The sequence below is a fragment of the Equus quagga genome, chromosome 17 (genome assembly GCF_021613505.1).
Source record: "Equus quagga isolate Etosha38 chromosome 17, UCLA_HA_Equagga_1.0, whole genome shotgun sequence".
Taxonomy (NCBI): Eukaryota; Metazoa; Chordata; class Mammalia; order Perissodactyla; family Equidae; genus Equus; species Equus quagga.
Window position 1 is genome coordinate 35,561,230 of NC_060283.1, and position 25,147 is coordinate 35,586,376.

General features: G+C 54.7%; 1 protein-coding gene across 7 annotated transcripts in view; it reads right to left on the minus strand.

Moving 5' to 3' along the window:
• Positions 1 to 1,399: 1,399 nt before the first annotated feature.
• Positions 1,400 to 25,147, minus strand: part of MLPH (melanophilin) — a 52,982-nt gene continuing 29,234 nt past the window's right edge. For 2 of the 7 annotated variants that reach the window (XM_046643311.1, XM_046643310.1), the window contains 11 exons: positions 24,289 to 24,408; positions 22,541 to 22,760; positions 20,254 to 20,393; positions 15,641 to 15,724; positions 12,075 to 12,260; positions 11,637 to 11,792; positions 10,106 to 10,198; positions 8,889 to 8,966; positions 7,266 to 7,323; positions 4,724 to 4,824; positions 1,400 to 3,011 (listed from right to left, as the gene is read on the minus strand). In XM_046643311.1, coding sequence (XP_046499267.1) covers positions 2,838 to 3,011; positions 4,724 to 4,824; positions 7,266 to 7,323; positions 8,889 to 8,966; positions 10,106 to 10,198; positions 11,637 to 11,792; positions 12,075 to 12,260; positions 15,641 to 15,724; positions 20,254 to 20,393; positions 22,541 to 22,760; positions 24,289 to 24,408 — 1,410 coding nt within the window. In that variant the 3' untranslated portion in view covers positions 1,400 to 2,837. The remainder of the gene's footprint in view (positions 3,012 to 4,723; positions 4,825 to 7,265; positions 7,324 to 8,888; positions 8,967 to 10,105; positions 10,199 to 11,636; positions 11,793 to 12,074; positions 12,261 to 15,640; positions 15,725 to 20,253; positions 20,394 to 22,540; positions 22,761 to 24,288; positions 24,409 to 25,147) is intronic. The other 5 variants (XM_046643312.1, XM_046643314.1, XM_046643313.1 and 2 more) reach the window with 5 other exon arrangements.

The following is a 25,147-nucleotide window of genomic DNA, read 5'->3' on the forward strand; positions in this document are numbered from 1 at the left end:
TTGGACTCCATGATATCCAATACAGTAAGTATTCAATTCAACCACAGACAGCAAGGAAATACATGGGTGTGGCCAGATTTGCTGACGCTGGCTGGACTGCCAGGGAAGGCTACAGCAGGGGCTTTAGAGAAAACAGGTGGCTGAGCTGCTGTGGACATCTGGATGTCATCCTTCAGACAGAAAGGATCCCAGGCGTGGGGGGTGGGGGGGTGGGCAGCCTCCTCTCGAGGTCCCCAGGGTCTTGAAGGTGGAAGCGAAGGGGCTTGGCATGGTGTTTGTGGTGACCCTCCTACTGACTATCCATGGACAGTCAGAGCAGCCACTGATCCCAGGGGACACAAGTTCAGAAGTCACAAGGATGACGTCAAGAGAAAAACAATGCACTGGATCACATGTGACATAGGAAACAAAGGCACGGAACCAATGCAATAAGATACGGCTGCAAAATAAGCGTGAAGATACTGAAAGGGATGAGAGAAGGGAGGAAGCACGTGAAACGAGATCTGGACATATGGAAAATAACCAAGTGGACAGGACATCTTCGGCATAAAAACGCATTTCACATGAGGAACACACCAGCTGATGAAATGGGAGAGTAGAGGCGTGGAAATGGGGGGGGGGGCGTTCTGCACACATACATGGAGTGCAGAGGGGCCAGGGTTCCTGATAGGACCTAGGGGTGAAAGACAGGGGTAAAAAATGAGTCCAAGCTTTTGCCTGAACCCCTGGAAGGACGGGGCTGACGTTAGTGGGGTAACAGCGTTTGCGGGTTAGAGTCCAGTTGGACAGGGTGACTGTGGGAGGCTGGAGGAGGAGGCGCTGGTATGTGGTGTGGGACTCGGGGTGTCTGGGCTGTACTTCCAGCCCGTGGGTGCCTAAAGCCATAGGACTCGATGGGGACAGACAGGAGGTTCAACATCAAGGGGGCTGGGAGAGGCAGAGGAAATAGCGCAGGAGGCTGGGAAGGAGAATTCCTATCTTCAGCGTCCTGTCAAGTACCCACAAGATTAGTACAGATCACTGAGCCTCGCACACTGCTGGGCCCCTCTATAGTGCTGGTGAGTGAATGACTGACTGACTGACTGACTGAATGAATGAATGAGTGTGTGCTCTGACTGTAATTGGCACTGAGAGACAGTTCAGAGACCCCTGAGAAGGTGCATTCTGCAAGAGGAGCCAGTACATTCAGAAGTTGGAAGTTCTCTGTGCCCCAGTGAGTAGCGGAGCTAAATGGCCACCGAGGTTCTGGGACCCCAGGACAAGTTGTCCTATTATATTAACATTCAGGGACAGGCTCAGGGCCAGCCAGGACTGTCTCTTCAACTCTTAGGAACTCTGTTGACTTTAATATACTTTGTGAATAAGGAGAGGGGGTGCATAAAAAAAGAAATTGATCCCCTTTCATTTCCAGGAATCGTTTAATGGTTTTTTAGCACTGAATGAGGAGCTGTGTATTTTAACCAGCTTCTGTGCTCAGAAGGAGTATCAGATCCGTCTTCTCCACAAAGCCCAGCTCAACCTGAAGCCTTGTCATTGGGATCAACTCCGAGGCGGGTTTCTGAGACGCTGCATCTGCTCCTGGAGCGGCCATGCGTCAGCCCGTTGACGACCTGAGCTTCATGGGGACTGTGAGGTTTCGGGCTCAACGCCAGTGGAAAGATGGGGGTGTAGGGTCTACACAACTGTGGGATGGGGCTCTGCCGACAGTCAGGTCAGAAGAAAGCGTCATTATCAGAGGCCCTTGGGCATCATTTCTCCATCATCTTCTTTTGGTCACCATTTCAAGTGAACACAAACACCAAGAGATTTGAGAGAGAAAAGTTAAAGCTGACCCCAAAGTCCCTTTGGAAAGTATCAGAGGACTGGCAAAGGAGCTTCTAGTTCCAGGGGAGGCGGCCCCATACTCAGCATGGGCTGAAACATAATTGGAGGATGAAATGAAGGAGTCCCTGTGAAGGACACAGCCATGCTCAGTGAGGGGGAGATGCCATTACTGCTCCTGTGTTCAAAGGCAGCTCTGGAGGGTCCCGGGGGGCTGCCCTTGAAACTGGATGAGTCACGCAGACACCCAGAAATAACTCTGAATCCTAGACTGTCCCAGGTGGAGGAGAAGTTGGAGCTCATCTACGGAATTGATGGCAAGTGGCTGGCAATTATTGGCAATAATTGGTCCTGGCCCTCTGTCCTACTGGATCCACCGTAGTGAGAGGTACTGCCAACTGGATCCCAGTCTTCCACCTGCCCATCTCGAGCTCCATCAACTGCCTTTCCCATCAGGTCCTCTGCACCTGCATCTGGGCATTGATCCACTGCTCACTTGCCACCACGTGTATGCTCTGCCCTTGACCACAGTGTAGTCTCTCCCGGTCTGTGAACCACAGGTGAACTCACAAACTGGTGTGTGTGTGGGGCGGGGGTTGGGGAGTCTATCCCTCCTTCATTTTTCATCTGGTCATGAGTTCAGCCACTTGTCTGGATGCCCAATTTCCTTCTCCAATCACACCCGCACAGAAACACACACATCTACCCACGCTCCGATATACACAGTCAAGATTATAGAGACAGCAGGTACCATACTGAGTCATCCCTTTTCTGTTCCATTCATGAAAGCAACAGAAGAAAGCCAGCAGGGAAAGGGGTAAAAGTCCACATTGAAAAAGTTCTTCTGCGTGTCCTTCAAAAAGTTTAAACAACAACCTCCTAAAGGAAGGACCTATCGGCTTGGATGTTTCTCACGGATCAGAGCAGGCTGGCAGGAGAGGCCTCGGAAGTCGCCAGTGAATGTGGGGAGCAGGTGAAGGTCTGAGGACCGCTGTCATTTCGCAGACAGGGCTCTGTTACGGATGTGGATTCTCCTCGCTTCTCCACTGGACAGTTTGCAGTGGAAAGCGCAGGGCAGGTGGAGGGGTGCCATGGTCGTGGTGCAGGGAAAGAAAGGCCGGGGCTGCTCTGTCACGCTGTCCTGTTCCGACGAACGTCTCCCTGTAGGGCTGGTGGGTCATCACAGGTTTCTGTGAAGCATAAACACACATGCACACATAAGTGTGCATAGGTGGGTATGCACACAGATACACATACACACACACCGGCGTGCACAGAGGAACATACAAACACACAGGTGTGCACATGGGTAGACACGAACTTAGATGTATGGGTGTGCACACAGAAACACAAATGGGCATGTACAAACACAGACGAGTGCTCACAACGACACACACATACACAGGAGGCCACCCACACACATGTGGACGTGTTGGTCAGAAGGCACTGGTCAACCCCCCGGGGGGTTTTACTCAACCTCTCTCTGCCTCTGTTTCCCCAGCTATGAATTTGGGTCAGTGACACTGGCCCCCGTCAGCAGAGTCTGGATGGAAAGTATTGGACAATTTAAAGCTCTGAAACACAAGGAGGAATATTATGACCTGACAGCATTTATTTCCTCAAGTCCCCATTGGCAATTTCTTATTAATCGTCATCATTGGTCTGCTGTTGGAGATGGCCACACTCTGGCCACCGTCCAGATGGCCTCTTTCCGGGCTAAGGAGGGCCGTGTGGGGCGTCTCTGTCCCCCACCATTTCCCCTTACACATAGGTCCCCTCGTTTGTGGTGGCCTCACGATGGCTGTGTGGAACCCACGTGCCCCAGCTCCCTCTCTGTCACATGCAGCCATGAATGGTCTTATCCCTGTTTGTGTGCGTCTCTATTGTGAGATACTTTGATGTCCTTTTTAAAAATGGGGTTTATGGAAAGAATAAAGTGAACGCTCAGTCTTCCTGTACAGCCAATCCTCTGCTCAGACTCTCGTAACTGGTACGAAGGTGGCGGTGGCCAGGAGGCCAAGCGCTGGCGGGATGTGGGTGTGGGGAGCTGTGGGGTCAGGGGTGTTGGGACCTTGATCGTGGCCACGGAGCACCGAGTCATCATGCCCATCCCCAGAACATGGGAATGACTTGTGGTCCTTAGAGGTCAGCCTTTTTGAGCTGCCACCGCGCTGTGTTTTGCAAGGTGGCACTGCGTGGGAAAATCTGTTGCTTTCCACAGGCGCCTGTGCTGCTGGAAACACGAGGGTCTGTGGTGTCAGATGCACTTCTGCGGGGACCGAGGCCGCCACCATGCCTGGGGCAGCCTGATGCTTCCTGGGGTTTGGCAGGAGCCCAAAAAGCTCATTCTGCAGAGACCCCTCTCCTGTGGAGGACGGGGGACAGCCTTGACCCTGGCATCCACAGATGTGGTTTGGCTGGATCACCGTTATAGTGCTGGGTGGGCTGGTGGGAGAGCATCCTCACCGTCTCACAGACTGTCACACCTCTGAGGGTCCTCACCGTCTCACGGGCTGTCCCTCCCCCGAGCATCCTCACTGTCTCATGGACTGTCCCTCCCATCAGTGTCCTCACCATCTCATGGGCTGTCCCCCCCCGAGCATCCCCACTGTCTCCCGGGCCGGCCCCCCCCCGAGCATCCTCGTGTCTCATAGGCTGTCTGTCCCCTGAGCCTCCTCACTGTGTCATGGACTGTCCCCTCCCCGAGATCCACCCCCGGCTGAGCAGACACCTGTCATTGGTACACTCTGGTACCCTGAAGAAATGTTTTTGACTTTTGTTTACACCTTTGCCAAGTTCACTTTCTTACTTTCCCCAGTTTCTTGACTCTGAACCCTCACTAGCTATGTCCGTCTCATGGTCACGAGGTCTGAAGCCCCCTCGGGAAGGACACGCAGCTCACCGCGAAGCTGTGCCGGGTGGCGCCCCTCCTGCCGTTGGGGTTTCTCAGGGTCAGGGATCCGCGGTACACCGACTTCCGGTCCAAGGGGGCGTCGTCTTTGCCTATGGGGAGAGGGAAGGGGGTGCGTATTAATCCCGATCTTACCCCGAGCCAGTGTCTCCACCTCCTGAGAAATGTAAGAAGCAGCACAAAGGGCCGTCTCCCTTTCTGAGAAGTTTTCACAGCCTAGACTGTCTTTAACAAAGCATTTACGTTTTAGCAGTCGTGCAAATGAACAGGTCAGTCCGACTCTCTCTCCTCTGCTTTGGAGCGGCCGTTAAACTCCTGCCTCACTGCGGCCCCAGAGGCACTCCGATGGGCAAATCCAAAGCAACAGGAAATCCATCACTACTGTCGGTCGGTGTGGATCGGCTCCTTTCCTTTAGCTCCAGGACGTGACAACGGGCTGAGGGGTCTTTGGACTGTGACCGTCAGAATGGAGGGTCTCTCCTCAGGGCTTTGGATGTGAACTTGGGGCATCTGGCCTCAAATCCTAGTCAACTGTGTTCATGGTCAAGGTGAGCAAACTGCAAGGGGTAGGGCAGAAGCAGCCTTTTCTGTACTTTGTGGATCTCAGGCCAGCCCTGCCTGACACACGGCGCCTGCTCCCGGGGCTGTGACACAGGGCACCTGCTCCAGGGGTGTGACACATAGCGCCTGCTCCTGAGGGTGTGCTGGAGCACATCTCCTTTCTTCCCAACTCTGCATTCAGTGACATCACAGGGGTGTCTTCAAACCAGCCATAGAGAAAGTATTTGCACCACGGAAATTGGCAAATGCCACAAATCAGGGCTTTGTGGTTTTTTTTTTTGAGAGCTGGCTGGCCAGCCTCCCGTCGTCTCTCGCTTCATTTTAGGCAGGGTATGTTCTGCCTGGCCTTGCTGTCTGTCCCTGCTCCAGGACCAACTCCGCTGAGGGAATTGCTAAACCAGGGATCACAACCACCGAGCAGTGAGGACACACGTGGCCCTTCCCTGCTTCCCTGCTTCACTGGAGGGGTGTGTGAGGACCTGCCCGCGTGGGGCTGACCTCTGGCAGACCCGGGGAGAGACTGCCTCGGCCCCCCTGAGGCTGGTCATGGGGCAGGAGAGACAGGTGATGGGCTGGAGGTCTCGGCCGTGCTGTTTGGACCCTGAAATGCCCATGAGCTCAGGGGTCTGGCGGTGAAGTACTGGCCTCGGACTGGACAAAACCAGTCGGAGAGCAGCTGGAGGAGCCCACCCTTGCTCTCTTGCTGTAAACACGAGCCTCCTTGTGGACTTTAGCCACGAGACCTGCAGGAAACTCCCCTCTGGGGTCAGCATGTGGTACTCCACAAGTCCCCACTGCCCCTCAGCAGGAGGTCTCTCTGACAAAGCCGCCCACCTAGTTGATGGCTCTGGACCAGGGATTCCCCTCAAAAGGCCTCGGGCACCAGCTCTGTCCCTGGACCGACCTGCACGTGTGCTGGGAGCTCTGGGGTGCAGAGAGGGCGCTGGCATGGAGGAGCGTGGAAACGGGGATGTGCAAAGACGAACCACGTGACCAGAGGAGGGGGGGTGACCTCCAGGGGGAGGCGTAGTGCTTGGCCTGGCAGGACTTCAAGAGGCAGAGGTGGGTGGGAAAGGGAGCGAGGTGCGTTCAGGACAGAAAGTGCGGCCCAGGCCAAGGTACAGAGGCCTGTGGTCGCCTCGAGCACTCTGAAATCAAAGTCTGCACCAGAAATGCGTGTTGTCCGATGGGAAGGAAAGTGCACCCATGGGCAGGTGGACCAGGAGGCAGATGGGCTCCGGTGTGTGGCAAACAGTGCAAGTCTATGCTAAGAAATTCCACTTGCTTCTTCAAGAAATTGGGAGCCAACGATTGTTTGTGAGCAGAGGAGGGATGTGAAGAGAGCTCCCTGTTGGGTCCCTGGCTGTGGTGGAGTTGGAATGAGGGGGTGATGAGGACAAAGCTCGGACGCAAGGATAACAGCAGACACCACGATGGCGTAAGGGCCTGAACTAGTTCAACGGTGGAGAGACTGACTCTGAACTGGGAATGCGGCCCCTTCCCTCTGGTGACCTGCGGCCGGCCTGCAAGGTGAGCAGTGGACCAGCACAAATGCCCCGACAGCCCGGCCTTGTGCTGTGGAGGTAGCCGGGCCTTACACCCTGTCCGTCTAGGACAAGGTTGATATCCTTGTCACCATCAAGGAAGGCTCGATCATGTTCTGTGCTTTGTGTAAGAAGGTTGGGAGCTGTGCACCGTATTTGGACAACTTACATGGAAAAATAGGGAAAATGCACCCCAAACCCCACCACTTTTGGGTGCCTACAGCAGCAAAGTCCTGTCATCTGGGACGCCGATTGCTGGAACGGTCCCTGAGGGTGGCTGGGGAGGCACGGGGAGTGAGGATGTCAGGGGCATAAGGTGCTGCATCCCACAGATGACACATGTAGAAATACAGAGCCCTGACTGGCCATTTGCACGCCCCTGAGCTCATCTCCCGGCCGTGCGGGTGAGGGAAGCTGCCGACTCTTACCTTGACTTTTGGGGGAATTACTGAACTTCTTCTTCAGCAGAAAGGGTACAGCCACGACCTGGAAGAGAGATGTCTCTGGGCTTCAGCACATGGTTGTAATTTTTAGGAACACTGGGAGCTGATTTGGGACTTCTCATTCTTCCAGATTCTAACTAATCAGGTCAACCATCTTCCATTCTTTGGCACTATCTGAACTTTAACAATATTAAAATGCGTGTTATCAATCAATTAAACACCAAATGCCAGAATATAAAAGAGAAGCTTAGCTTTCAGAGAACTGCCGACTTTGGGTGGTACGGCGGAGAGAGGACACATTTCAGCCCGGCAGACGTGGGTTCAAATCCTAACGCCACCCCCTCCTATCAGGACACGGACGGTTTCCATATCCTCTCCGAACTCAGGCTCCTCATCTGGAAAATGGGCCAGAAGCCCCCTTACAGGGATGTTGGAAGATTAATTGTACCTAACACAATTTCCAGCTCCCCCCGGCCGTTGGTCCCCACGCCGTCCTTCCTTCTCCCTTTTCTATTAACTACTTCTCTACGCTGGGATCATTCATTCTCTTCTGCCTGGCTCCTTTTGTGGGCTGTACCTGGACGCCAGCTGCTGGGCCTCCCGGGACAAGTCAGGGAGCACCATGGCCTCAAGGAGAGGGTGGGAGGTCCGATCAGCAGACCCCTCTGTCACTTACGGTCTGTGCGATCTTGATCAGGCACACCTATCTCCCTGAGTCTCAGTTTGTCATCAGTGCAACAGGGTTAATATCAGTGCCTGTTTACCAGGTTTTATAAAAATCAAATGGAGGGGTGGGGGAAAAATACTGTTTTTAACTGTAAAGAGCTATCTAACATTGTTCTGATCAGCAAAAGTGGTGAGATGTTTGTTACGGCTCCTGGGGGACATCAGGAAGGACGTGGAGTAGAAGCCACTCATTCTGGGGCCCTGGGAACGGCACCAACAACCCCACCCCCAACCACACCACCTTCACCCAGATCTCACTCCCTCCAGGCCGGCTCTTTCCCTGTGCCACCACAGCTGTTAGTGCTGCCACCATCTTCCTGATTGGCAGGCTGTGAAGGTTTCTGCCCACACCTCCCCACATCCCCATGCCATTTTGTGCACATTAGCTCCAGATGCTTTCACAGCCACAGCCAGCACCTGAGTCTCCTAGCTGGAGGCCTGTCCAGAGGCCGCTGGAGCCTGCTGTGCCTGCACAGGGAAGAGCAGAAGAGCCTGGAAATGTATGTTGTTGGTGACTGCTGGGCGTGGAGGGGTAAATGCACCAGCTACCTGGCGCCTGAACAGGATGACTCCTCGGTGACACACTGTCTCCAGAGATCTGTGTCACCCTGAGCCAGTTACCCTGCACGGGGTTTGCTGAGGTCGGATGCTTGCCTGCCTCCCTCCCTCTCTGCCCACTTTCCCACTCCCCTGCTGGGTTTTCCTGAGTTTTCCCAGCAAACTCTTTGGCACCATCCGTCGTCTCAGTGTGCGCCTCGGAGGATCCCAACCTGTGGGACTCGCCAAGTTCCCACCTCTCCACGGACCTGTCGTGCTTCTGGAAAAGCTGTGCGCCTGCTACTCTTTGTCCAGCCTCTGGAGGTTGGATGGAACAACACGTACCTTGACCTCTTCTGATGCGTCTGCATTTGGATCCTTAGGACTCTGGCCAGTTTTCCCAACAAGCCGGGGAAGAAATATCTGGAGGACAAGGAGGAAGCCTGCATATTATTACTGCCTCGTTCGATCTCCAGCCACAGGATGCACCAGCAGCACATCAGGATGGATGTTCTCCTTAAATACTTGGTCAGGAATGCTGGGAAGGCATGTTAGCCCTCCCCAAACACCCCTCCAACGCTCTCCAGGGCTGCCATGCTTAGCAAATTGAACTCCAGAAAGCCCAGTTAGCTCCGAATTTCAGATAAATGACAAATAATCTTTTAGTGTAACTTCGTCCCAAATGTTGCACGAGATATTCTTATACTAGGAAATTACTCGTCGCTAATCCGAAATTCAAATTTAACTGGGCGTCCTCTATTTTACCTGGCAACCCTATCTGGGACTACCCCTGGAGCATCTTTCATTTTTCTGCCCAATTTCCTTACACAGCTGATTTCATCTGCAGATCCCGACTTGAGTCAGGAGAGAAGGACGTTGGGCTCAGATCTCTGTGGTCGGGGCGGACCCCTTCCCATGACTTTCCCCAGCCATCTACTCTAGTCACACCCGTCTTAGCCACACATGGCTGCTTATCGAGCCTGCCAACATGAGGTGTTATCACTCAGGTTTCTTTTTTTTTTGCATGGAATGATTCACCCTGGGCTAATATATGCTGCCAATCTTCCTCCTTTTGTTTTTTCCTCCCCAAAGCCCCAGTGCCTGGTTGTGTAATGTAGTTATGAGTTCCAGTTCTTCTATGTAGGCTGCCACCACAGCATGGCTACTGACAGACGGGTGGTGTGGTTCCACACCCAGGAAACAAACCCAGGCCACCAAAGGGGTGAGCACCAAACTTTAACCACCAGGCCATCAGGTGGCTTTTTTTTGGACTTTACTGTGTATGCATGTGTGCACGTGGGTGTGTTTCAAATTCTTACAGTAAGAGCGGAGGGTCCCCTCATAAAGTGCCTTCTTCAGTTAGAAACCACCACAGTAATTAACGGAAAGGAATCCCAGCCCAGCCCAGTTCACTGATCGGCTTTTAGGAAACCAAGACTGCAGTTCCAGGAGAAAGGAGGCGGCCGGCCCGGGGCCCCTGGTTTCAGGCCCTCAGGGCAGCCTTGTGCTCCTGGCTGGGTCTCGGGGCACAACCTCCCCTGGTCTGTGGCCCCACCACTCACCGGGAGGTTGGACTTCCTCCGCGGCTTTCCCGAGGGCCTGACCGTGAGCCCTGCTGCCCGCAAGGCTGCGATCCTGGACTCAATATCCGAAACCTAGGGGAACAACAGACAGACAGGTGTCACCCGATGTGCCATCTCAAAGTCACAGGATGGAAAGAGCAGCTGCCCCGGTTCACCCATTTTCTTATGTTTTCCCTTAAGACTGGGGTCCCAACCAGATGTGCTTCCTGGGGGTCTCATTTTCATTCATCTTCCATGGCTGTCGGGGAGGGGGCTGGGTATGCCTTGAAGGTCACCCCCAGGCTGGAGGAGAGGGGGCTGTATTCATTTTCTGGAGGTGCATGGAAGTCTGGCTCCCATCAGGGATGGAAGAAGGGGTAGTGACTAGGGGAGAGTTGGAGGAGGAAGCTTGTGGAAACAAGCTAGGTCCCATCACCCTGCTCAGATCCCTCCAATGGCTCCCTGAATTCTCCAATGGCTCTTGGGGCTCTCTGGAATCTGCCCTCCTCTCAGACCTGCCTCCCACACTCTCCCCTGGACTTCTTCTGCTCCAGTTTCAGAGTTTCACTGCCGATTCCTGAACATGCCAAGTTCTGCACCACCCCAGGGCCTTTGCATGTGCTGCCTCCTCATAACGTCCCTTCCTGACCACCTTGTCTAAGCAGCCTACTCTGAACTCCCTCCTAGGTTACCCTCACTTCCTGTCTTCACAGCTCTCTTCATGAACTGAAATGATCTCCTTGGTCTTTGGTTTGCTGTCTATCTCCTCCCACTAAAAATGTAAGCTCCAGGAAGGCAGGGCTCAGGCTAAGACATCCACATCTATTGTGTCCTACATAAGGCCTGCCATATTCCAGGAGTTTGAAAATTGTTTGCCAGGCAAGACGGAATACATGAATGCAGAGTCTTCAGGCTGGCTCACTCCCTGGCACATGCATGGCTCTGGGCACAGGTCCCTCCCTCCTTGAGGATGGATGGGCACTTGCTGATGAGCTGAGGAACGAGAGCGGGCAGTGAGTGCTGGCCCTCCCGCAGTCTTAAGGGCAGACCATGTCTTCTCTGTGGGCCCCCGGGGGGAGGGCGGAGCAGATTCCTCTCCTTGGCTGTCCCTGGGAGGCCCTGGCTCTGTCCTTTGACCCTGGTCCACTGTTAACACAGCCCTCACCGAAACTGAAGCCCTGAACCCAGGCTGGGGTTCATAAGGTGACCCTTGGCTCAGAGCCTATTCCTGGGCCCTCGGGCTTTCTAAACTCTAAACCTGTTTCTGGAGAAGCCCCTCCCCATGGGACGGCATCTTTCTCCAGTAGCTGAAAACTGTGTCTGCTCCTCACCAAGGCAAAGGGGAAAAGGGCAGGGGTGGGGATGGGGTGGGAACAGGCGACTCCCCCAGAGCCCCTAGGCTCCCACCCTGGAGCCAAGGGCATGAGCTGTCTGAGAGCCTTTCAGGGGACCGTCCACTGTTGCCAAACCTTCGGGGCCCGCCGCTGTCTATCCTGGGGAACCACCTGCTCCCTGGGGCGCCTGGGGCTACCTCACTCTCTGCCTGCTGGACCTCGGAGGCCGTCACGGCCACTCTGTCCTCCAGCTCTGACAGCTCCTCGTCTGTGGTCCTGCTGGGCTGCACGGGGTCCTGAGGGCCCCAGGGGGTTGTTTCCTGGCTGTACGTTTGTCCTGCAGCTGCGCACACCTGGGAAAGGGAAGCACGGAAGGTGACCGCCAGCAGGAGACTCGGCGCTCTCTCCAACGCGGGTCCCAGCCTCACGATGCTCTTTTCTCTGAACTCCTGGAGCTAGTCGGCTGGCTGGTCAGCCACCGTGTGGGTCTCGTTGAGGCCAGTCAGTGTCCACGGGGGTTGGCTGCCTGCCCCGGGGCGGGCTGGTGACCCAGTTACAAACCACTGGCCAGGGCGACTGTTGATCCCCGGCCCTACCTCTGCCTGTGTCCTGCCGAGACTGCTCGGTGGCCTCACCTCTGTGGCTGCCCACGGGAGGTCCTCAGTGGATGTGCTCCCCTCCAGCTCTGCCCCTTCATCCTTGCCCTCCTCCTCCTCGGACGAGGTCCCCTGTTCACTGACGTGGCTGGTCAACTCCTCCAGCTTTCTCTTTAGGGTCGCCTCTTCTATGTCGGCGTCTGTGGGCTCGCTGGCAGCTAGACCCTGAAATGAGTGGATCTGCCTTTAGCTGGGCATCTGCAAGCAGCGCACTCAGAGGCAGGACTCTGGGAGGCGTCCTGTCCCCGAGCACACCCGAGGCTCCTGCTGGAGCTGCGGCCTCCATCCATTCTCCACATGAGCTTGCCTGAAGTGCCTGTGCTGGGGCCGGTCTCAGCCACAGAGAACCAGCTCTGCAGGGCTGGGCCATCCTGGTGATCCTGACCACACCCGGGGCTCTCAAGATCCACCATTTTTGAACAAGACCTTGAGCTTTCCTTATTGGACATTCTTATAATGGGAGGACAATTCTTCCCTCTGCCCGTAAATCGGGTCCCCAAGCCATTTCCTAGAGTTCTAGCACCTCTAAGGTGCCAAACCAGGACCACAGGCCCTGGACTGTTTGCATCTGGCCAGTTGGGTCTGACGGGGTGTTGACGGCTCAGGTCTCCGAGTTCTCTCTGCCCTATCCCCGTGTTGAGACCGAAGCACACCACGGCCCAGTGACCTCAGCCCCTCCTAGAAATGCTGCACCACCTGCGGTCTCTGGGGTGTGCCCTGAACTTGCATAATGACAATGGCATTCAGGGCCACTGCTCACGGTGTGTCCACGCACGCCAGGCACTGTGCCCATGGTCTCTCGCACGAATGAGCCTCATGTTGGCTTTGCACCAGGGCTGACGCTCCTAGACACTGGCTCGAAGCAGACTGAGAACCACCCACAGAAACAATGTATTTGTGACTTGTGGAAAACCGTACACAAAGTTGTGAGAACACAGCGGTGATGTCCTCCATGACACAGCGGGAGACATGCTTCACCACAGATCCCTGCTCGAATCTAGAGCCACGAGATTTTGTCTCCCTGGGGGAACTTGTCCCCTGGTCTTAGACGAGGGTTAGATTAATTTAACGTCTATTTATTGGCCTTGGTTAGTAACAAACTCAGAGCAAAAGTGAGAGCTCATCTCTGGCAAGTCTCCCAGGCCAGACTGGAGCTCTTTTCCAGTGTTGTATTCTTCCGTCATAACTTTTGTAGGTGGTATCATAACTTCAGCTGGAGTTGGAGCATAAACAGGGGCTGGAAAGCAGGGAATGAACAGACAAGAAAACACCTGCTAGGGGCTAGGAGTCCCTCCTGTATTCCAGGCTGTTACCCTTATTCCTCGGGCTGGGTGCGCAGGCATGGAGCCCCTAATTCCTCCACCCAGGGTCACTCATTAAGAAGCAGAGCAGGCGTGCACTGTGGTCAGCTCCGGTGGCCATGCCCTTTCCACACTCTGGCCAGCAGTTCACTGGGCAGCTATGTCTGCCATGGACACAAGCCTATGTGAAGGGATTTAGAGCATTGGCTCCAAGAACTGACCAGAACTTATGCGATAAAAACAGAAAAATTATCCCAATCGCCTTTTACAGCCAAAACAATGTTACAGCGGGTGATGAGATGAAAACATCCCCCAACACAGCTGAGGGCAGTTCCATCCTTGAAAGCTCACTCAGGCCCCAAATCCTGGCGTCACCTGCCTCCTCTCTCTCTCGTCCTGAATGCTCATTCCTGTTGGCTCTGCCTTGAAAAGGTCCACACATGCCAGCTCGCATTACGCCCGCTGCCCGGCATGGTTCACTCTCCACCTTCTGCATCCTGGACATCCCAACAGCCTCCTACTTACCTTCCCTGTTTCCACAGCCTCTTCTCAGTATAAAAGGCAGAGGGATTCTCGACAGTCCGCCAGTAACAGCCCTCCTCACTCAGGCCTCCCCATCCCTCCCAGAGAAACAGGCAGAGCCCCAGCAGTGGCCTCAGAGGGGTCCGGTCTCCTCCCCTCCTGCCACCCTGCCTCCTGCCTGCCGGTCCCACCTCGCTGTACAAGTGCACCCCCTCCGCCTGGGGTGCTCCATCCCAGTGCCGAGGGACCGCTCCTGCACCTCCCCAGCTCTGTGTGGGGATGCGCCTCTCAGAGAGGTACCCCTCACCCCGCCCCACTCATCCCCCTTCCTCGATTTTTTTTCTCTACCTTCCTCCACTTCTGGCCTACGATTGGGTGCTTACTGCCTGGAGACTGGGAGGCGAGCCCCCTGAGGCCATGCGTCCTGTCTGTGTCCTTCACTGCTGTCCTCCCAGCCCGGAAACCAGCGCCTGGCACGAGGCAGCACCTGGACGTCTGCTGGCTCCTCCCAGGTGACAGATCACGCGTCAACTTAATAACAGAGTGACCGAGACAGAGAGTCCACTCATTCATCTGTTCATTCATTCACTCATTCGCTGCCTTTCAAGGCTTCCTCTGGCCCACAAGGCAGAGTTTAGAGTGGAGGTGAGGGCTCCACTAGGACTTCCCCACGAGAACGTGAAGCCCTCCTCATCACCCCTTTCTTTCACCCCGTTGATGCCGGAGCGCTGATGGAAGGAGAGGCTTCACCACCAGGAAGCTACTCACACCCATGGTCCCGTTGGACCAGCTTCCGTCCCCCTCGGCCCCGGGGTGCTCCTGGCAAGTGGATGGCAGTGTTCACCATCACTGAATTTTTTATGTGAATGAACCTAAGACAGACCCCCAGGCCTCACAGAACGGAAGCCCAGGGCCCCGCTGGGGAGAGCTGATAAGGAAGCCACACATTTATCTGGGAAGCTCCTCTACGAGATCCCAATTTTCTGATGAGGCTCAGAAATTGAATCTCCTCAGAGGCCCTGACACGTGGAGAGAATCACGGTGATGTTCAGTGGGTACGTTCTCTTGGGTCTGATGGGAACAAAATTTTCTCCCAGAGCGAGTGGGACTGAGAAACTGCGGAGTCCCCGGGAGAAATGGGAGCCTGAGGGGTGGAGTGGAGACCAATGACTGTTGTTAGAAGCAGGTGTTGTCTCTACTTTGTAAGTAAATAAATTCACGCGTGCAGACACACACACACATGCACGCACACATGTCCAACACGTATGTATGTATCCAAACACATGATAACATGTATGTGTGACAGCAACTGGCCAGCATGACAGGATACAGCCGGGGAGACCAAGCCATCCAGGGTTGAGCCCTAAAAGTCCTATGTCCCTGGAACCCCTTGATCCTGGGCAAACTGGGATGTTGATCACCGTGGTGATGCTGGCGGGGGAAGCCCACTACCCCATGGTGGAGAACCTTACTGTGCCCAAGGCTTCTTGGGGATCCAGACCCTGCCTGGTCCTGGACGGGGCAGATGACCCCAGTCGGGATGTGCGGCAGAAACCTGCCCGGCTCTCTGAGCACCACACGTGAAGCTCGAACTTACAATCTGGGAAACCTCAAGACATTTTTCCCTGCAAAGCCGGTGTGGGTGCCTCAACCCTCCTGATGAAGGGGCTTGGGGGCCCTTTCTCCCTGCCTGGCTGGGACCTGCCTGGCCCTGGGCATTACCTTGGCCTCGGGAGGCACGACTATGTTCTCCAGGTGGGTCAGCAGGCGTTCCACGGCTGACATGCGCTCATTCAGCTCAAAGATCTGCAGCAGAGGGAGAGAAACAGTGGGGGGAGGACGCAGCCCCCTTCCACCAGCAGGACCTGCACCCGCCACCTCAGAAGCTCCACGTTCCTAAGCAGTGGAAGGAAAGGTAAGGCCACTGTCCATGACGTAACCTGGGAAGGGTGACCGTGAAGCCCACTTTCCGTCACCAAGGGTCTGGAACACCAAGCAGAAGCTGGGAGAAGTACCAGAAGGGGGGGGGGGGGGGGGGTGGATGAATAAAGCGGGAGAGGTGACAAATTCAGCCAGACGAGGAAGCTGATCTGAAAGGCCTATGATGTGTCATTACTGTGGGGCAGCTATTGTCACTGCCATCGTGATCGGCACAGGAAGGCATGAATTAAGCCACGTTGATCAAACTAAAAGTCATTAGCTGGCAGGAGCCTTGGATCATTGTGGGCCAGGAAGCATGCCAGGTGACGACCGAAAGTCACTCAAGGTACAACTTCCTGCCCATCCCTTGAGTCACCAGACACTTGAGTCACCAGAGTCTATCAGCTCCCAGACTGGGACACGAGAAAATCAATTCTTCAGTTTTCTTCCAAGCCCAGCAGATGCCTCTCTCCTGCCATTATGTCGTTCGCGGTTCACCTTGTTTTAAAAGGGAGACGGCACGTGCAGGGTGCTAAGACGCTCTTGCATTGTCTGGTAGGTAATTAGTTTGATCTTCACAGTGCCAAGGGCCTTGAGTGGGCAAATCTGCCCGAAGAAGGACATACATAAACTGAGAAACGTCAACACGAGTGTTCGGGTGGGGAGTGGCTCTCGGCCCTCGCCTTGAGTGGCTGCTGGTAATTGAGATCCGCTGTGGTCGCACCCGGCGTCCACAGAGGCAGCGATCAATACCTCCAGGAAGAGAGGTCCTCAGACAGCGTTTGTGTCCCCGAGGGGCACCTTGTGCGCAGGACATGTGCCACTTCAGAATTGGAGACGAAGAGCCTGACCCGACCAGTGCCCCACACCGTCCTTGTGAAATGTCACCTCCAGAGTAAAAAGGAAAGAAAAACCTCCCACGATGGGAACCTGGGACATTCTCTTCTGGGGTAGGAGGAGGGGCGGGAACTGGGTGCAGCAAGAAGCCAAGGAGAGGCCAGCAGGCATGGGGCCGGGAGGTGAGCTAGGGGCTCAGTGCTGCTGTGTGGCTGCAGCAGGCTCTCTGCCTCCAAGGCAGCACGGACCCGATAGATATTACATGACCCTGGTTTTCCACCCTTTCTTGAGAGCCGCTGGCCTCTTTCAGACACCTGCATGGAACACCTGCTTCTTAGGTGCTCATGAGCAGCCCTCACAAAGCTGGTTGTGTCCTTCCCCCTTCTCCCTAACGGGCCACCTGCTCTGGCAGCGGCGTCTGCCCCGGTGTGAGCTCCGACGGACGGTCAGGATTACCACGTTAACTCAGACATGACCGACGTAAACTCGGTATGGAGTCCAGGTGCTCTCAATGCGTAGGCAACATAACCAAAACTTACAATTTGCAAACACCATGCAGACACAGGCCATGGGTTAAAATGAACGGCTGTCACTTGGCACCGGTGAGGCTCTTATGGGGAAACCAAGTCAGTGTCTGCAGCCTGAGAACAGCATGGATGGCCTTGCGGCAGCTCTTGGGAGTAGAGGTCTCACCCCCCCACCACGGGGGTCAGAGGTGCGTGCCAGTGCTCGGCTCCCTATCCCCCTCCTCGATCTCAGACCCAAGGAAGCGTCCTTTGTACCGCATGCTGTGCTGTCTTGGGCCTTCTCTTGGCAGGAGCCATTCTTTACAGAAAGTCTTTCCCAAATATCCTCATCAGAAAGCCCTAACCATGAGTGGAAATGCAGAGATAGGCCACAGTTAACAGGAGGGCCATCCAGATGCACCCCAATAAAACGTTACTCTGGAGAACTCTCAGCCCCCAGGGATGGCCGTGAGTCCTGGGCTCAGAAGCACTGCTCTGTGGGGTGGGTAGATGCGTGGGTGCCTCCCGGGCCCTGCAGCGGCCCCTTCATGGAGACCCTTTAGGGTCTGCCCGGGGCTTTCCCTGACGCAGGGAGCACTGCTGCATTTGGAGGCTGCTCTTTACACCGCCCAGTTCCCTTTACATAAAGATGCAGGGGACCCATTCCAGGTGAAATGTTCGTCTAAGTAAATAAATTTACTAGAAATAAAGAAAGAAAAAGAATTCCAGAGACAAGACACAAAGATGAAATAGAGGTTCATTCAAAGAGGCATAAAGGAAGACACTGGTACCAGGAGAGCCCAATCCGGGGTACAGATTTTCCTGAAAGTTATCGAAGTTGCTAAATTGAAAACTTACTGAAAATAGACAATTTGATTCTCGTTTTTGTCTCACAGTCTTCTGACTGGGGAACTTGGAGCTCCTCTGCTTGCTGTGGTTCTGCCACCCGGGGAGGGCTCTATCCTGGGGTGGGCTCCAACCTGACCACACTGGGGAAGTCTCCATCCTGGGGAGGCTCCATCCTGACCACACTGGCTCTCCACCACTGTCCTCCAGCCCCCTTAGAGGTCAGGCCAGTCACTCCCTGGTCTGAATCAAAGGGCACTTCCTTGCATCAGCATCTTCCTCGCTAGGAGGGTAAATGACTTGTGCTTCTTTCAGAGATGGAGGTCGGGTGCAGGAGGAACTTCCAGCCCCAGGTCGTGGGATGCTTCTAGGTGACATTACAGGAAAGAGTCAGCTGTGCCTGAGGGCACTGACTCTGGAGAGGAGAGATGTCGAGTTTAAAAGCTGCATGTTTTGGCCCCACCGACAGTTTAGCCCAATTTTAGAACAAAAAATTTACTCTATTCCCCAAAAAGCCATGCAAAGAAAGACTCCTTTGAAGTGTTGTGCTCATTTTCGGCCGACGAGACTGAGGTTGGGAGGGCCCTAACATCTTCTACGTGAGCGTGGACTGAGGAGAGGCCCACGCCCGCCTCCTTCCCCACACGCGAAGGTCCAACCCTTGCAGACAGTGTTAGAACAGATCCCCTGGCGCGCAGGCAGTGGGTGGCAGAGCACTCAAGGAAGGCCCGGCCTGCTGGGCGGCACTACATGTTGCTCGATGTCCCTGGGCAGCGCTGGTCTAGCGACTCCACAATTGAGCCCGAGGTCCTGGAAACAGTTGCTTGCAGAACCAGGCAACGCTCCTCCCAGGTCATCTCCGTACAGAGAGAGGGTAAGGGGTGCGGATGGCCCAAGACCCTTGCAGAAGAGCCCCTCCCAGCTCTGGCCCCCTCGCCTGCCCCTCTGGTCCCCTGTTCCTCGTGTCTGGGGCTTGAATGGCAACCACCACAACCACTTGTGCACCATCCATCTGCCTTCCCTGAATGTGCTCAATGCCTGGTTAGTCTTTCCACCTGACAGCCCAGGACTCAGCCTATGGGTTCCCCAAAGGGAAGCTCCACAGATGCATCCTCCACCCAAATCTCCCAGGAGGCGGTCCCAGGAGGAGCTCTGGGCCATATGTCAGTGTGCAGACGAAGCTGGACCTGCATCAATCCTGGTTCCTGAAAATGTGCCAGAGACCAACCTTGGCACAGCCACGGTTCTGGATCCATCCAGAGCAGGGTCCACTCGCCCTCCTCCTGGTGTTGTACCTCCAGACTCATCAGCTATGAAACGGCCCCAACCCAGCGATTCCATCCACAGGCGTCAAGGTCCCATCAGACTTCCGTGAGACTGTGTTCACCGAGTGATCACGATGTTCTCGTCTAAAACATCACTGCCCTTCCCCCAGGAAAAGGCGCTTACGCAAATTTAAATCAATTGTGAACAGCATCAGTGCTTAAATTCAATGAAGGGAACCTGTGGTACTCAAGGGAACCTTGTGATGCGTTATTTCATAAATCAGTGTTTACAGCGTGCATGATTCTCACTAACGTAACAGGCATTAAACATTCTAAGTTGAAATTTCTTAAAACCCATATAAAGCCGGATAAGGGTATAAAATAACTGATAGATTATTCCCTCTCTTGTAAAAGGCATAATACTTGACAGAGTATAAAATATCTATTTTCACCAAAAGGAATGAAGTATTGATTATAGGTTATAATATGGATAAGCCTCAAAAACATATACTGAGTGAAAGAAGCCAGATGCAAAAGGTCACATATGGTACGATTCCATTTATATGAAATGTCCAGAATGGGCAAATCCACAGACAGAGGTGGTAGGTGGTTGCCAGGGGCTGGGGGGAGGTTGGGAGCAAATTCCTAATGAGTATGGTTTTCCTTTAGGGTGACAGAGATGTTTTGGAACCAGACAGATGTGATGGTTGCACAGCACTGTGAACGTACTCAATGTGACTGAACTGTTCACTTTAAAATGGTTAATTTTAGGTTATGTGAATTTTGCTTCCATAGAAAAATGTGCATTTTGATGACAGCTCCTATCTCCGTTAAATAGGTGTGTGCAATCCCATAGTTTTAAAATACGGAAAGATTTAACTTTTCTTTTACGACCTGGTGTTAAGGTAAGAAGGTTCCACCCAAAGAAACCACAAGGATGCATTCTTCCAGGCCCCCTTACCTGGCTCTCAGACGGAGTCCGGCCCCTGTGTGTGGACCGGTGGGAGGCCCCCCTGTGAGCTCGGACGCTCTCTTCATCGGAGGTGTCCACATCGGCCAGGTACTGGGATGGGAGCTGCCGATTCTCGGTGACGTTCGCCCCTTCGGAGGAAGAGCAGGTTTGAATTATCGGAGTGAAAGCCTGAAAGCCAACGGATGTGTTGTTTCCAATGAAAACAAAATGAGAGATCAAAGAAAATGAAGACGTGATTGTATTCCTCTGATGTTGTGGGGCTGTGATCCTTCATCAAAATAAGAATGGAGCCAAGTCCAGTCCCCACGCAGGGAGCTTCAGGAGACAGGGGCCCCAGCACCCCCCATGGGGCTTGAAGAGTTGACAGCCATGTTGGCAAAGCAAAGGGAATGTAATTACGCCACACAGAATCCCACATGCATGGAGTGTGGCAAACGTGGGTCCCGGCAAGTTTCCATGAGCGGAGGTGACTTTTGGAAGTCTTTCCACATTGGTCACTCTGGGTTGTTTTCGTGCCAGACCAATGATGTACAGACTTTCCTGGGTACAGCTCATCAATGGTGTGGCCTGAAATGCTTGTTCTGGGGCTCCAATGGGGAGAAAACCCACTTAACCACGTCCTCACCAAGAGCTGCCCACCCACTGCTCCAGCTGGCCTGGGTGGCACCACACACAGCCACGTGGGGAGATGGGGGAAGGCGGAGCTCAGGGTTGATCATCACGCGGAAGGTACCACACAAGATCCCCCACCACAAAGTCACGTGTGCACAGGCTGTCTCTGTCCTGGATATGCAGGAGGCCGCATCGGCACGGTGAATTCTGCCAACAACCTGAAGGAGCCTTGGGGACAGCCCAAGCCCAGATGCGAGTCTGGCCCTGGTGCCCCTTTGTTTCCAGCCTGGGGGCCCCTGTGCTGAGGGCACAATTAAGCTGAGCCTGGACCCCTGGTGAGATAATAAATATGTGTTGCTCTAAGCCTCTAAGTTTGTGATAACTCATGACGCAGCAATAGTTACCAGATACAACCGCCTCACTTAACGTCTACAGCCACATGACGAGTTAGGCGTCAACCCCTCTTTACCATGAGGAAACTGAGGCACGGTGGTTAAGTGGTTTGTTTGATCAAGTAGCATACGGTATTTTGTGAAATCTCAGACCTTGCAGGTTGTACGACTCGCTATCGAGAAAGCGATAATGCTGCCAATCAAACTCCGACACACTCCTCTCTCACACGTTTGCTGTGAGATGCTCCCGGTTTAAAAGAGGAGGTGAAAAATGTCTCAGAACCAGTGCAAGAGGGCAGTTAGCTGGTCAGCAGAGCTAGACTTGAAACTCAGAACCGCTGTCTCCTGAGCGCCTTTTCTCAGCACAGTACGGTCTCTCTTGGCCTCTCCCTCCCTCCTGCTGCCCGGGTCACGTGCTCAGGTGACTAGGGTTCATGGGAGGAAATGAGTGTGTCCACGTCTGGATCCAACGACTTGGTCAATGCAGATTCATTTACTCCTTGTTTAGTGGGGAAGCAAAGCCCCATCTCCCTCCCAAAATGCCTCCAGGATCCTAATTGGCATGTGGATCATGAGATTATGGTCCCCCTAATATAATGAATAGGGAAAATGGAAAGCGGACCGATTTCCTGGCAGATGGTGTCTTAACCACGTTTTTGAGGCAGCTGGCCCCACGCTGGGGCCACGTGGCAGCACATTAGTGGGAAGGCTGAGCTGCTGCCGTGACCTCACTTGCTCCTACATCAGCAGGGTGCCTGAACTCCCGAACCTGGCGTGCACATTCCCACAGGGCACAGGAGAAGACAGCAATTGGAGGTTTCATTACGGAGCAAACTGTCTGACAACAAAAAAACTGAGCAAATCTGGGTTCCCAGCAGTTACAGGCCTCCCGGTTCACAGCTGGGAGCCGATGCTGGGCCACCTGCACCACTGGTCCCCAGGTTTGGAGCTGTCCTGTCCCCATCAGGATGGTTGGTCCAGTGACTGTGGGTCCTAGTAATTTCAGGGAAACTTGCGTGTCCCTACCCCACACCTAAAAGGTGGCCGTGAGCTGTGCAGCCAGTTCAGGCCTCAGTGCTCGTACTTCCCCAGGGAGAGCAGGTGTCAACAGCATTTGCCAGGACTGCACCCACCGCTCAACCACATGGAAGGAAGGGGCTCCTGTCAATCAGCCAGTGTGTCTGCACAAACCAGGGTGGCGGGACAGGCTTTTCAGCGACCCCGGCCCCCATGCAGAGCCCCTCTGGAAGACCATGGCCAAGGGCACCTACCAGGCATGCCAGCGATTCCTAGGGCCTTCGTGTAGGACTCTCCAGGCAGGCAGAGCTCAGCGAGGGCATCCTGTCCGGCAAACGAGAGGCTGTCTGTCTGCTTGTCTGGACGGAGGTGGTACCCAGAGGCACTGGCGTCAGTCTCCTCCTGGACCACGGCCTCCTGGGAGGTGGCCTCATCTGTGCAGGGCTCACCTGTGAGGACCTGAGCACACAGGGCCTGTCAGCCACAGGAGGTATTACTACAAGGTGGCAGCTCCTTGGCACGTGGGTCTTTCCAGCCCAAGTCTTGAGAGTTTCCAGGCGTCATTTGACTGATCGAACACTAGACACCCATCCGCCCTGGCCCCTTGCAACTCAGTTCTCTTTAATTTCAAAAATCATGCCGAAAGCATTTCTTGCCTATTCTGCATCGTCTCCATGGGAGGCTGGGGTTCCCCATACCCCAGCCATGCATTGCATAAGGAGCCTGAAAAGCTTCTGACAGCCTCGGGGCCTCAGATCCACCCAGAGACAAAGCCTTGAGGAAGTGAGTGGGGAAGTTATTTTTTGGGGGGGAGTGCATTGTTCTAATCGTGTGCACCCTGACAATCCTTGGAGGCCAGAGAGGCGAGACTGGGTTGGGGTAGGGCTCCCTGGGGACCCCTTGGCTGCAACCCTGGCACCTCTCCTCCACCTTTCCTCTGTGGCAGAGGGTCCCATCTATTGTGCCTTTGTCCCCAAGGAAACGAGGCACTGAGGGCTTCCGGAAGCCACAAGCCCCAGCTCCTTTCTAGGTTGGCTGTGCTGGGAGCACTGGGGGCAAGAAGGAAGCAGTCCCCGGGCCCCAGAGGCCATCAGAAATGGAAACTGCAGGTGGCAGGCTTGCAGCTGGAGCAGGATCCATGGCCCCAAGACCTCTTGGGTTCTGGCTCCCTGCCCTGTCATTCCCTCCCCCCACAGGGGTCTGCAGATCAGCCTGGGCAGACCTTACTCTGCCCTAGCTCTGGCCCCAGGCGACACCCAGAGTTCAGTTGTCCTGCCAAAGGCGGTTGTTGCTCTGGGTCTTGTGCCCAAGCTGCCCTTTGCTACATGCCAGTGTCCATGTGTGCCAGGCATGGCCTCTCCTCCTGCAAGTGATCCTGTGAAGTGGAGATAGTCACCCCTTTTTCCAGACGAGAGGATGGAGCCTCTTAGAGGTTCCCCAGACCAAGGTCACACAGCTAAGGAGTAGAGCGACCACGTGGCCTGGCTCTCCTGCATGGCCTCTGCGGATGCTCTATGGCTGGCAGCCTCTTCCACTAGAAAGGCTATCCTAGCGTGGGCCATAAAGTGTATATGACCCCTACTAATAAGACAGAGGTCCAGGCACGTGGCAGGTCCTGTCTGGCTCCAGCATGGACACAGCTCCTCTGCTACGTCCTCCTGAGTCACGGGGCTTCTGCCTTACTTCTCTGACAAGCACCCACCCTGAAGACCCTGGGGTCCTGACTCATTTTGCCCAGGCTTGGTTCCTGCCCTGGGCCCCACTTCTCCAAGCTGCCAGCCCAGCCTCTCCAGAGACTGGAGAGTGGGACGTTTCTTGGGAGGGTGCGAAGTTTCTGTATCCTGTGCCCCCCACCCCAGCCGTGCCCCTGTCCACTGTGCTTTATTGCTTGTTACGACCTCATGGCCATCAGACCGCTCCCCAGAGCACCGTCCCTTACCTGGGGCCTGAACACCCGTTGCTCAGGTTATCCCAGGACAGACAGAAATGGGGGCCCACTGACCTGCAGGCTGTCCGTGGCCGCTGGGACTGAGGACAGGTGTGGAGGGTGACTGAAAGACGGAGTGGAGTCGTCAGAGTCTGTCTCGAAGTCCAGGCCATGAATGGGGAGGAGACGCTTTTTCTTATCAGGTGCAGACATGGGCAAGAGGAGGAGAGTCAGGTCAGCCTGACAGAGAGGACCAGATGCCCCTCACCCCTGGGCAGCGGGGTGGGCGCCTCTGTGGGCACATCTACCTCCTGCACTATAGACAAACCCGAAGGAGCCCCGAGCTGGCACTGAGGGGTGGCCCAGAGCCCACGCCATCTGTCACAAAATCTGCATCCCTGCCCCTCTGAGATGAGCAGAAGGAAACACACTCAGCCTCTGATGGGCATACACCTGCTCACAAGTGCTGAGGGCACAGGCCCGGCGGCTGCAGCCTTGAGGGGCAGGCAGTTTTCTTGAGGGCCGGGAGGTGCTTCTCACCCTTGACCTTGAGAGGTGGGGCTTAGGTAAATGAGGGGACCCTCGATGGAAGGAGGCAGAGGTGGGCGAGAGCTCTCCAGAGCTCCATGCTCTTTAGATACAAGATTAGAGGTTAAGTTCTAAATCCCTCCCTCATTATAATGATTTGGATTCTTCAAAAGTATTGTGTAGGGAATGTTCCAGACACTGGGTAGTATTCTGTAAGCTCACTAAATGGCATGGATACAATTTTCTCACAAAAAGATGCTTTATGTTGCCCATCAAGCAGCAGGCAGACCTGGCCAGTGTTGAATCTCACAGTCCCCATCACTCTCCAAGTGTCTCGATCTAAACTCACCATCTCCTGCCTCACCTCTCCCCTCCAACCTGCTCCCCTTCCGTCATCCCACCCAGA